The 13,872-nt window shown below is 33.0% G+C and overlaps 2 protein-coding genes across 2 annotated transcripts; both read left to right on the forward strand.

Moving 5' to 3' along the window:
* Nucleotides 1–3,250: 3,250 nt before the first annotated feature.
* LOC11421378 (reticulocalbin-2) lies at nucleotides 3,251–6,194 on the forward strand. Its single transcript, XM_003588445.4, has 6 exons — nucleotides 3,251–3,883; nucleotides 4,490–4,592; nucleotides 4,682–4,747; nucleotides 4,848–5,009; nucleotides 5,129–5,225; nucleotides 5,954–6,194. Exons 1-6 carry the CDS (start codon nucleotides 3,352–3,354, stop codon nucleotides 6,077–6,079), a joined length of 1,086 nt encoding a protein of 361 aa, XP_003588493.3. The 5' UTR covers nucleotides 3,251–3,351; the 3' UTR covers nucleotides 6,080–6,194.
* Nucleotides 6,195–10,536: 4,342 nt separating this feature from the next.
* On the forward strand, nucleotides 10,537–13,546 carry LOC11429785 (uncharacterized). Its single transcript, XM_003588446.4, has 3 exons — nucleotides 10,537–10,825; nucleotides 11,781–12,637; nucleotides 12,828–13,546. The coding sequence occupies exons 2-3, from the start codon at nucleotides 11,823–11,825 to the stop codon at nucleotides 13,276–13,278; spliced, it is 1,266 nt and encodes a 421-aa protein (XP_003588494.1). The 5' UTR covers nucleotides 10,537–10,825; nucleotides 11,781–11,822; the 3' UTR covers nucleotides 13,279–13,546.
* Nucleotides 13,547–13,872: the final 326 nt, after the last annotated feature.

Consider the following 13,872-nt stretch of genomic DNA (forward strand, 5'->3'; position numbering starts at 1 on the left):
AATTTTAAGGAATTAAAGGTATTTTCCAAAACAGGGACGTCCTTAGAAAAGTTAAAATAGAGTACTTGCTTCAAAGTATATAGAGAAAGAGAAAGGATATTTGTATAACCATTTTGGTACAACTTTTGGACAACTTTCTCTCTCATATTCATATTACATTCTTATTCTCTCTCTTCATTTTTCTCTCTCTATTGTTTTTGACCAATAAAAAGAGATAATAAAAAAGTTATTCCAAAAGTTGTCTCAAAAGAGCCGTACAAATATATTGCTCAAGTATATATCATCAATAGAGAAGATCACATGCCTTAATCCCCCACCCCAGCCACACAACAACTTTTGGTTGATGAGATCCTCAACGTGACAAAGGATAGTGCAAGTAGGAGAAGTTCGACTCGTAAAGTCAAAGTAGGAGAGTGGCAAATCTACCTTCTTTTTTTAGCTTTTTCAAAGTCTTTTTTTTTTTTTTTTGTTATTTGATAGATTTTAAATGATTACGCTTGAAAAAATATTACCATGATCCCATCAACGATGGAAACTCACACACTACTCGTGAAATTAGCGGAGCAGAGGTCGTACATTGTAGGCCACATCATTTCGTTAGTAGGGATACTTTTTAATATATATATATATATATATATATATATATAGACACACATTAAGTTTCACTATTTTTATGTCTATCAATCTTTCATGTATCTATCAGTTTTATGCATTTCTTAGTCTAATAGCTCAAAATTTAAAAAAGGCTTTACTTGAGAAGTTAAAGAACCCCCAGCTCAGGAACAAAGTTCCTCCCTCAGTATTAATCGTTTGAAGAAAATGAATCATAATTGAGGACATACACCAAACCTTGGCAAAATTCTTGCTCCTTCAATTTTTTTGCCACACACGGGGGTACAATACAACCATTACCAATAATAAATTCAGTTCCCCATGTCAACACTTTGATTGACATATGCACCCGAGGTCTAGAAAGATTTTTAGTAGTATGGATAACCTGTCATCATCAACAACTAGAAGGTCAGGCCCAAATAGGCTAAATGAGCCATAAAAGAAAACTATGGGAATTCCAACATTTATGGCTCATCCTAGCACTTTTGAGGCACAATCGGTTGAAATACCTATTAATATAACAGTAAGGACAACATTTTACATCACATCGACACGGGGATACATGATATCATGTATGCAGCCTCTTAATCACTTGATAACAATGTTAAACATGTGGTTCACAATGAAGTTCAACAAGCCAAGGGTGGGAGAACAGAAAAGCCAATTATTGTGACAATTCTGTCACCAATACTCCGTAATTTAGAGTATAAGGGAAATAGAGTATGTATTTTCAATCAATGCCACCCGACCATTGCATAGATATGACCTCAACAAGTTCAATTGATTCCTATACAATAGGTAAATATTACTCCTTATTCCCAGCCTAGTATTTTTGTCACGACTAACCCTAAGGGCAACCAATGGTGAATGGTAATTACAATCATGCTAACCTTTAATCTAGACCAGTACATATGACGAGGAGGCTACCTGAGGTAGTAGGATAAATTGGCGTGCATATACACTTGCGAGATAATTACAAAGTAATAATTCTCCCATCAATTATATTCCCAAAATATAGTTGGGATAATCAAGAGGAATGTGTTGGTAAAGACCAAATTGACGGGAAACACATTGAAGACTATAATACTCTAATGAAGTTTGATTGAATCAGCTAGTGGGTTTCAAACCACAAATTAGATCTCTGGTTGTTAGAACATAAGATCAATTTTCATTTATAATTAATTGAGCATGAGTAGATAAATCTCCCCTTCGTGCATCAAATATCCAAGATGGTTTGATTTCATTCAACAAAATTGGAATACAATATGTTTATATATGGGCCATAATAGCCAGCTAATTTGCCACAAAAGTGGCAAAATCAAGATCATTTGAAAAGTGAAGGTCTTTCCTAAAGTTGGATCTTCTATACAAACTAAATCAGGTTTGAATGATTAACTCAAGTATTGTGAAAAGTACAATTGAAGCCAAATTTGGAGTAAACAGATGAGTCCCCTCACATTCTTTATCCTTATAACTTCGATCTTTTAGCCGATCAAGCATGTAGTGCATGGAACTGTAAAAAGTGGCAAGGAACAAGGAGCCCCAAGATACATCTTTGTCGGCTTGAAGACGAGCAATCTACAATAGCATTTCCCAAACAACTTAAATATAAATGGTACGAATGAAGTAGTTGTTGAACTAGTAAAGCAAGAATTTGACATAATCTGGGACTGATTCCGGTAAGGCTATTCTAAAAGAGGGGATGGAAGTATCATGAGCGACATGGGCTTCAATCATAGTAATTGGCATGCCAAGAATGGAAACAATGTCAAGGAGGGTAGGAGTCATCACCATCCAAGGGAAAATGAAAGTGTTGGAATCCACTAACCAAGAGGATAAAAGGGAAAATAAGTAACACATTTGGATGGTTATATCAATCTTGGATAACCTGATCATTTCATGAAGTCCCAATTTCATTCAAGTTTCACCATTAACGACCTTAACCTTAATGAGCTACGCAATTTAATCTTAAGTCAGATGTTGTTGTAACTTGAATTCATTTGGAGAAGTTGTGCACCAAAGACCATATCATTGGATGGTACCATGAAGGAGGTGACTCAGATTCGATTGTAGGATGCCATGATCCCCTTAATGGGGGAGAATCACGCATTAACCACAAAATTAACCGGGTAGAGGCGGGGACACTGTAAGCCACGTCTTTTTGCACGTTGTAATTGGACACATTCAGTCAAACACAAAACTTATTTTTCTATTTATCTTCTTATCATTATGCATTTATTTATCGTTTTTATGCATTCTTGAACTAGTAGCTCAAAATTCAATAACAATTGTACTTAACACTCTACTAGAGCTGTTAAGGAACCCACAACCGAGGGATAAAGTTTCTCCATCAATGTTAGTCGTTTGAAGAAAAAAAATCATAGTTGAGAACATTAATCAAACCTAGCTAAATTCTTACTTCATCAATATTATTATAATTTCTTATTTATTTGTCTCATGGTAATTTATATTTGTTTTAGAAGGAATGCAAATAACATTTAGCAAACAATACCTTTTTAGTTAGCCAATTTGGTTACATAAATAAACATTGCAAAAAATATGACACATATAGGTCTTGTCTCATTACAACCATTATTCTATGCACCCTTAATTAAATTTCAACCATCAATAACCGCTTTTCCCTCCCATCCTTCTCTGTCAAACCTATCTCTCTTTCTCTCCCTCCCTCTCCATAGCTCCAATGTTTCTCTGAACCTCAAAACTAAGGCACCTTACAAAATGTCAAAGGCGGTGGTTTACACCGTAATAGCCACCGCCACATTATTGATCTTCATAGTTCTTTCCCCATTGAACCTTGAAGAATCAAAAGGTCGCCTAAATAATAGAAGGTTTGGTTACAAAATATTAGAAAGAGCACCAACTTTTGACCCTCTTGTGACAAAGATTGAGAGAGAGTCAGAACAAAAAAACCAACAACACAAAAATGATTTTGATAATAATAAGAATGTTGCACCACGTACGGGTTTGGGCAGTACCACAACGGTTAGTGAGATTAAAGAGACATATGAATATCTTACATCAGGTGGAACATTGAATACCACATTAAGGTTGATTATTTTGTTTCCTTTGTTGGATAGAGATCCAAAAGATGGGTTTGTTGGTTTTAATGAATTAGAAAGTTGGGTTACTCAAAGGGCTTTGGAGAGATTGGATTATGCTACACAAGTTGAATTGGAATCTAAGGATAAGAATGGGGATTTGGCTCTTTCTTTTAGGGAGTATCTACCTGACTTATCTGAAAAAGATATAGGTGATTTCTTAATTTCTTTTGTTTCCTTGATTGGTTTTGTTTTCAATTGGTTAATTTCCTTGTGAAATGAGTTAATTAGAAGTCAACTTGGTAATTTTTTTGTCAATATTATTAATTATATTCATATTTACATGATTAAAATAAGAGTGATGCACACAAAGTCACACAATTTCATTTGTTCGATCTTAATCAAATTATTGAAGATTCAGAGTTTAAGTCCATCAAGATCGAACAATTATATGAGGGTCGTTGAGTATGACACATATATAGACGTTAAAGAGAGACAATATGTTTAGAGGTATTGTTGCAATCTGAATCATAGCACCATATATAGTTTGTAATACCGAAACCTTTATTTTATTTATCATAGAAATAAATGAAACTATAGTTCTCTATAATCGCAGAGATATGCATCATTGATAAAATATGTAAACTATATCGAGCGTTTTTCACTTTCTTTAATTTTATGTTACTGGTTATTGTTCTAACAAGGTGTAAGTCAAATGTTCAAATTTTTGTATGAAATTTTACATAATAACTTAAATTTTTAGTCAATAATTGTATTTTAATCTATATTTGACAATAGATAACTGACTTCTAAAACAGAGAAAAAAAATATGGCACATGGCGAAGCAGGGTGGTTGATGGAGAAATTTGACGTTGCAGACTATGATCACAATGGCCTTCTTAACTTCACCGAGCTTAGAGAGTAATAATAAATAATTGTCACATTTTTTTTTTCTTTTTTTTTTCTTCTTCTTTTTAATATCTTTTGTTGTTTTCATCTTGTTGGAACAGTTTTTTGCACCCAGAAGATAGCCAAAATAAAGAAATGTTGAAGTGGATGGTGAATGATAAATTTAAGTAAGCTTTGTTAAACTTGAGCATTTTTCTTCACAAAATTTATGTCTTATTTATTTTATTATTATAACATTTTTTTTTCTTTAATTTGTTTGTAAGACAGGCACATGGATGATTATGAACATGATGGGAAAATAAATTTCAATCAATTTGAAGACAATGTATATGTTACATATGAAAGTTATGTGGATTTTGAAACCAATGGAGAAGGGGATATACCTACTGCAAAGGACAAATTTGCTGAGCTTGATGTGAACAAAGATCAGTATGTATTATTTTTTTTCATAGCACGAAACATGAATTGAAAGTTTAGTGATTTCTCTTTGTTCAATTTTCATGCTAATTAAATTTATTATTATGTGTTCTGTGTTATGTGTTTGACAGGTTCTTGTCCCCTGAAGAATTGTTTCCTATTATTCCTTACGTCTACCCTGGAGAGCTAGCTTATGCTAAATATTACACAAGTTATTTGATGAATGAGGTAATTAATTCACTTTTCTTTGAATTGTAAAGTTGTGTTTTGTTGAAATTTGGGTGTGTTCGTGAAATTTTCTTTTTGTTAAGTGGCTTAGTTGTTAGAAATTCACATTTTAAGATAAATAAGTGGATGTTTGAGATTTGAACTCTGACCTTGTATATATTATGTATTGTCGATATCAACTGAGTTAAACTCACATGAATCTCGTACATCTTTTTTATCAACTATTATCGAGAGTTTTATATATCCAATATGAAACATGTTTTTTTCTTCTTTTCAATATGTTTAATATATTAACAGTATAATTGTAAATTGCAATACGCAACTGAAAAAAAAAAAAGATTTTGGAGGTCTCGCAAACACATTGCTATTGCAATTTGGGTCACATTTGTCTGTAAATTGGATTGTTCGTATTGGTATTCTCCACATTCAAATAGTCGATACATAGATGATTGTTGAATTAAGATTTTCGATTTTAAACTTCGTATTTTAGTTTAAGAAAGTCAAAATCCAATTATGGATGTTGATCTCGATACAATGACCGCCAATATGCCGACTTTGTGAGTGCGGGAGATCATCAACCTCAGACAATCAGGATTAGTTTGTGTATACTTTGCTACTATATCAAAGTTCCCAACTTTGCAATTACAATTGCAATTTAGAATCATAATTAAGAGAAAGGAAATTTAGATTATATGCATATGTGAGATTGTTGATTGTATTTGATGCAGGCTGATGATAATGAAGATAGAAAATTGACACTCGATGAGATGCTAGATCATGAATTTGCTTTCTTTAACACAGTTCATGCAGATGGTCATGTGGAAATTGATGATGATGATCATGATGAGCTATGATTAGAAATCATTGTTTGACATGTATAAATGAAGTAGCGAACTAGTTCTTCCTGATTTTGGTTTTGAAAAAAAGAAAAGAAAAAAAAAAAAGAATACAAACAAATTCAAATTGAAATATTTTTGGCCTTTCTTATTAACTTGATGTATGCATAATTAACATTTTAAGTTGGTCTTTGGGTAAGATGTCTTATAAGTAAATATTCTTTAGACATATATTGGCAGAATGTCATTATCTAGCGAGTTACAAAAGTATAAGCAGAGAAAATAACATGTTGGAGATATAAGAGATAATTAGCTAATTTAACACGTAAACTTACAAGAACAATCAACTTTTCAAGATCAAGGGTATTGAATTTGTTTATACAAAACCAAAATAACAAATATATTTTCTACTATATGGAACATGATTTTGTACAAATTTGATTATTATTGATTTTGCAAGAAAGGGAAGAAGACTTTATGATAAAATGATTGGTGTATCAAGATTAAAATTTCAAGGTCGGTTTGGATCATAGTGGAATAGATAGCAAATAGTTGAAGTTGCGTAGGAGCTCCAAATGTGTGAAGCAGCAACGAAAGCTTGTGAGTTGTGAGAAAACAGTAAGGAGCTTATAGATTTAATTGATAGTCTTGATGATCACATGTGCAAAGCACAACAACAAAATTTTAAAATTTATTTTATTTTATACAAAGTGACCTAAGAATATTATGGGCTGACAAAAAGTAAGACAACCACCGATCGGATATATATAATTTAGAGGATTTTTTTTCACCCTATACTCATTTTTCATACGGAGAATTGCTGTTCCCACATTTAGTTTGGCTATGCCACAGGAGTAATTTACCCAAATGCCCTTCGGCAATTAACTGCCGAATTATGAAACCGGCTGCAGTTAACTGCCGAGGAAAACTTCGGCAGTAAACTACCGAGGAAACTGAAAACTTCGGCAGTTAACTGCCGAGGAAACCTCAAATCTGTTTTTTTTTTTTTTTATTCTTTGAGAATATTTCGCGGTCTTTATCATTTTTGATTGATTTTTCTTAATAATTCGTTTTTAATTTTATTGATTTGCCTTCCTTATTTATTTTAAATGTATTACTCCTTTAAATCTTTTTTTTTTGTTATAACTGCTTTGATCTTCAACAATAGTGAATATTTTATTTCCAAAGAACTTTCTCGGAATTTTTCTTTTACTTCCTTTTCACGGAAATATTCACAATTATTTTAATTGTATTACTCATTTGATCTTCTTCTTTTTTTGCCTATTTTATTTCCAAAGAACTTTCACGAAATTTTCTTCTTTTATTTCATTTTTCTTTGTTTTAGGCTTAACATTTAAGTCCTCAAAAAACATTTCAATAAGTGTAAAAATTAAGTATTTGAATATTGTTTTGCAAATTACTTAAATAAAAAAAAAATCTTTGTACACAATTATTTTAATGTAGAAAATATAACAACATATTATACCTTAAAAAAAATCGTTGTGCACAATTATTTTAACGATTTTTTTATTGTTATTTGTATTTAAGTAATGTGCAAAACAATATTCAAATGCTTAATTTCTACACTGATTTAAATGTTATTCTTATTAAGATATATAGACATAAGTATAATACTCCAATTGTTTAAAACGTACCAAAATAATGATTGAAACATTCAAAATCAATAAATATTATTAAAGACAATTTATGGTTTTTGTCAAAAAAAAAAAAATTGATATTAATGACAATTTATGGATTTTGTCAAAAAAAAAAAAAAAATTCAGGTTTGAGATTTCCTCGGCAGTTAACTGCCGAAGTTTTTTTTTCCTCGGTAGTTTACTGCCGAAGTTTTCCTCGGCAGTTAACTGCAGCCGTATTTCTAAAACTTCGGCAGTTAACTGCCGAAGGGTATTTGAGTAATTTACTCGTGTGGCACAGCCAAACCAAAAGTGGGAACAGCAATTCTCTTTCATGCGTCCTTAAAGTTTTTATTTACATATATATAATTCAAACAAAAAAATATGGTTTAATATGCGGATTGGACAAAAATAAAATGTTATGTCAATGGTGGGCCATGGTTATGGTGCATAGTAGGCGGTTTAATAGGTGGGGTTTATAGAGAGAGAAATGATATTTGTACAATCACTTTGTGATAATTTTTAGACAACTTTTTCTCTCATACTTACATTATATTCTTACTCTCTCTCTTCATTTTTCTCTTTTCATTGTTTTTGACAAATAAAAACAGAGAAAAATGAGATTGTCACAAAAGTTGTTAGTAAATAGTTGTTCAAATATCATTGCTCTTATAGAAATATGAGTCGCTATCTAATCAAATTGTTTGATGTGATACTATTTAGAAATTAGAAAAATTAAAATATGAATACTCTCTTATATATCTAACATTAAATTGATTATAATCGACGTGGGATTAAAAAGTTGAAGTTGAATCCAACAGTAATACCTAATCGACATGGGATTAACGAGTCACCTTTCTTGGGTTGCATCACAGTGCGTCGTTGTTCGTGGCTGAGGCATGGCATTTGCACTTGCATGGCCTTGGCCCTGTGTGGCGGATACCACTTCTTCTAAAACGGCACAACAACCACTTTCATTTGTGAACCATTGTCTCCATCTAATGCAATTTATAGCGTTGCTTATCTCGCACTGCCGGGTATTAGAGGGGATGCACTTTGCATCAAAAGAGCACAAGATGATTATGTCGAAAGAATCGAGGCTTGCAAGCGCGATCTGCATGGGAGGCTTGTCTTGAATAAGGGTGGTAAACCCTACGCAACTAAGGATATCATGGGTAAACTCACAAAACAATGGAAAACCGTCGAAAAATGGAAGTTGTTACTTCGTAGGGGTTATTACGAGTTCTCATTTGCTTCATTCGAGGATTTGTGTTCGGTTTGGGCAATGGGTATGGCCAACATGAAATTAGGTGTCCTCCGTCTCTTTTAACGAACGAAGGATTCCAATGCTTTAACACAACATCAAAGACACACACAAGTTTGGATGCGGTTATTGAAGATATCCTGAAGTATTTGATGGACAAAACACTATGTGGAATTTCCCGTGCCATTGGAACGCCCTTGCTTAGATCTCTTGTAACAATATTATTCAAAACACTAGTAATAACAATGTATACCTCGGTTATCAATAATGTTGTTATTACTAGTGTTGCACAACTAGTCACAAGAGATGAATTATTAGCGTCACCCCCATTCTCATCAGATAAGTTTAGAACATATTTTATTTTAGCTTTGCAGAGTGTCACAGAGGAGATTGTTAGACCGACTTTTGTTGAACACACTTCAATTTTTGAATTGGTACCATGCAATACAATTACATCACCCACATATACGATTACTAATGCAGATGCAAGCGTTATTGATCACTCATCTAATGAGGTCGATGCACCCATTGTGCACAAAGCTCATAGATGCCCCACTCTTCAAAAGGAGGTCAACTTGGTTAACCAATTGATGATTGCGAGTAAGGGTTGAGAAGTACTTTTTACACCTTACCTATCAAAGAGCCAGAAGAAGAAAATCACTAAGGCAACATTTCAAACCCGGTCTATTAGTCCTCCTCCATCTCCTACTTAATGAATCTTAGATAGTGGAGAGTAGAAGCTTTTACACCTTATATGAGGAAGAGGCAGTAGAAACAACTCAATAAATTCAATTCCTAAAACACTTGATCTAAAGGTGAACTGAATATGGTGGTTGTGGGACACTTTTTTTTTTAGGGTTTTGGTTTGATCCTCCTCTTTTGTGTGTGTGTGTCTATATATATATATATATATATATATATATTATGAGTAGGCGACATAGAATGAGGATATCTCAGAGGTTGCAACCTAGTTGGCATGTTTCAAATCAGCCATCTCTTATCTTATTGATGAAAAAATAACAAACCATTTACATAATTATCGTTGGATAGAGGTTCAAAATGTGCTTATGACATCAAATATGTGAAATTTGACATATAAATTTCATCAATAATATTATAAATTAAATAATCGATCAATTTCATTTCAAAACAAGATTGAATAGTAGATATACTAACCCTAATTTTAAGAGCAGTGAACTTTGATAATACACGTAAGCTGTTTTTAAAAGAGTTAAATGAACATAAAATAATAATGCACATGTTTAATGATTAATTAATCACTTTATGACAAAAATCAATAAATTAAAGAACCCAATGGTGTTTTAAGAAGAAATAAAAATAGCAAAGAGTGATTAAGACATCTTTATATGAAAAGAAGAAGACATCTTAACAAGGTGAAGCGTGTCAGAAACATATGGTCCCACGTAGTGTCACACCGCTAGCTCCCCATTTCCAAAACTTAATTTCCTTGAAACTTTCAAACCAAGCATTGCCAAAAAGATAGACGCAATCTTGCTCATAATTGTGACACCAAAGTCACACACAAAGACACACAACAGAATAAAAACAGACACTAATTGGAAAGAGAAGAACAACAAAGAAATAGATATTTATTTGGTTTAAGGATTTATATAATATAGTCAAAAATACAGTCCAAATTACTTTAACATCAAAAAAAGTAAAATAATATCAATTTATAGTTATGGGATAATATCGACCCCACATAAATGGAATCAAGGAAATTTTGTATTTAGTATATAGTATAGTATTTTTGTTGATATCTTGAAAGTTAAGTAAAACTACTACTTCTTGATCGATCACCCTCAAATTCAGAGATACATGTTGTCTGCATAAGCAAAACAGGCAAGTTATATATTTGTGCTAAGCTTCTGTATGATCTTATATATATGTTTTTGATAAAATTCTCTATGATCTTATTGATATCTTATTGTAACATGTTATTTTTATGAAAGGCTTTGTGTTGGAATTTTAGGCATGCAAATTTTGCTTTGAGGGTTAGAGAATCATTCTTGTTCTTGTGAGTTTTTTTTTTTTTTTTGCTTTTGGTAAGAGAAATCATGAAAGTTGAATCATCTGATTCTGGCTTATTTGCTCTTGGTAAGAGAGATCAAACAAATTAAAACTTCTATTAAAATTCTGATTCCATTTGTGACGTTTATGTGTAATTTGTTTTTGTTATGGATAGATTCTTGTATACCAAATCTTCTTGATAAAAGTCAAAGAATCTTGATTATATTATATTCTAAAATCTAAAATACACTATGATATTCATTGGGAGGAAAATACGTGCTGTTGAAATAGTTACTGGAATTTGTTTTGTAAATTTATTGATTGACTACGAAAAGATACATAGAAAAATTCTGCCCAATTTGTATTCTACAATGACTTTTGAAACATCTGGTTACACCAAGGATACATATTCCTTGCAGTAACTATGTCACAAAGTTACCGACAACCAATGGTCGAGATCGTTAAAAACTGATTACTGACTTGGTGATTGTTTAAAACTGGTTTGGTAAATATGTAATTTAAACTGTCTGATCACAAATCAATAAACGAGATTGATTATTGCGTGCAAGGAATCTTGATCCTTACACCAATTGGAGTTGAATATGGACCTACTTTTCTGTTACTTTTTTCTTTTTCGGATAAATTTGATTGAAATGATTATGTGTTAGCCTTACTCTGAATAAACTGGCGATTTTGAGTTTACGTCTACATAAGCTTTGAGGTTTTGTTTGTTGGTGTGGATAGATTGCATCTAGTGTTTCTAATTTATTGCCTCCTGATTCAACAGATGGATTCTCCATAAAATAGGTCATAATCAAACCAAGAAGTAATGGCATCTGCAGCTAGAGCCCGTTGTGCTGTTAACCATTGTTTCACACAAGATTTCATGATGCCCCCTACTTCTTCAAAACAATTGGAGCCTGATTTTACAACTAGTGATTCCACTGATTCTGACATGAAATGGTGGCTACATGTGAAAACCAACTTGGCCGGTGACACAGATTATACATGTCAACATCTAAATACATTGGAGTCTAAGCTCGACGCTTTTAGTACCCGACTTCATGGTGACAATGTCAGTATCGGGAGTGATCAAACTGTCAAAAACTTCGATGCTGTTTCATTTGTTGGAAATGCTGCTACTGCAGCTATAGAGCAGCAATGGAATGTCTATCCAAAATATATGAAGAATAGTGATACTCGAACGTCGAAAATTGAGGCTTCATTGAACAGTGACTTGTATTTAACACCTAAGAAGAAAAATGAAGGGGAATTCTGGTTTTCAGATGATGCTACTAGTTTCTTGATCTCGGAACATTGTAAAAGTACATCGTCTGATTTTGAACCACATTGGTTGGGAGCTGAAAAATCTCAGCCTTGGTGGCGCACTACAGGAAAAGACGATTTGGCTTCCTTGGTTGCTAAGAAATCATTTGAGTATGTCGAGAACTGCGATCTCCCAGAGCCAAACATTAAGCCTTTTAGGAAAATACATACTCTTCAGCCAAGAGAAACTGACAAGGAGGAGAATCAAGTGTCGTCCTTGAACCAAAAATTGGAGATGTGTTCTTCTGATTCGAATGGTTGTACGTCTACAACCTTGACTTCTGGCTGTTCATTTCAGGATTCTGACAGAACTTTCAGGTAATGCTCTATACACGAACACAATGTTAATTTAGTGAGTTAAGATCGCACTGTATTTTAGAGGAGTTTTACCATTAAAAGTTATCACACTTTCTTAAAATAAGTTGTTAGCACAATGTTACACTTGGAAATTTTGAAATTAATTTGCATACTAGGAATCGGAATTAATAGCTGCCATTTAATACCTCAGTTCCAGTGAAAGCAAAGACTCTGATTCAAGCTGCAACAAGAATAGCAAAGTGAATTCCGAGAGTGCTGCAAAGGCAGAACTACTAAAAGCCTTGTGTCGATCCCAAACTCGAGCGAGAGAGGCTGAAAAGGCAGCACAAGAAGCCTGCGACGAGAAGGAACATATATTGTCTCTATTTTTCAAGCAGGCTTCACAATTATTTGCATATAAACAATGGCTACATGTTTTGCAGCTGGAGAATCTTTGCCTTCAATACAAAAGCAAAAACCAGCCGTTGTTGAACAACCTCTTTCCCTACGAAGGAAAAAAACATAGGAAAAATCGTCGAAAGGTTAAGAATAGCAGACGAGGGATCGGAAAATGTATTTTCGCTTTTGCTGTTGGTTTGGCTCTTGCTGGTGCAGGTTTGCTTCTTGGTTGGACCATTGGATGCATGTTTCCTTCCTTTTGAATGATATTATCTATCCGAGTGAATCATCAATTTGGTCCCTGAAATTGTAGAATGCTGTCAAGAAAAACACGCACCACTGATATATATGCACATGTGCACAAAGTTTCTATTTTCCCATAGCTAGATTGTGATAGACTTTGTATGGGTAAGATAGGAGTTGCTACAGATTCATATTTAAAATTTTCCAGATTTGAACAAATTTGTCAATATTTTCCTAGATGTAACTATCTAATTCAGTCAGGGATCGAACTCGAGTGCTCTCAATCCATTCAAACTTACTAGTCACTTCAGTCTAACCACTTGGCTAAAAATGGATTTCCTTCTGAAAACCAATTATCAAAACCAGTTGCACAAAAAGTAATAAGTTTTAATATTGGTTAAGATTTAAAAAATTGTTTATACAGCTGACCAGTTACAGAAAAACTAATCAGTTTTAAATGACAGATCCATATAAATTTGAAGTGCATTAGCTATAATAGATATGATTAAAAAAGCAAATTGAAAATTAAAAAAATCAGTTAAAAAACAATCATGATTGCACTGCGAGTGTGAGGGACTTCAGACTCAGTTGCCAGCCAACCACAGTGAGCGAGC

The sequence above is a fragment of the Medicago truncatula genome, chromosome 1, assembly GCF_003473485.1.
Source record: "Medicago truncatula cultivar Jemalong A17 chromosome 1, MtrunA17r5.0-ANR, whole genome shotgun sequence".
NCBI classification, from domain to species: domain Eukaryota; kingdom Viridiplantae; phylum Streptophyta; class Magnoliopsida; order Fabales; family Fabaceae; genus Medicago; species Medicago truncatula.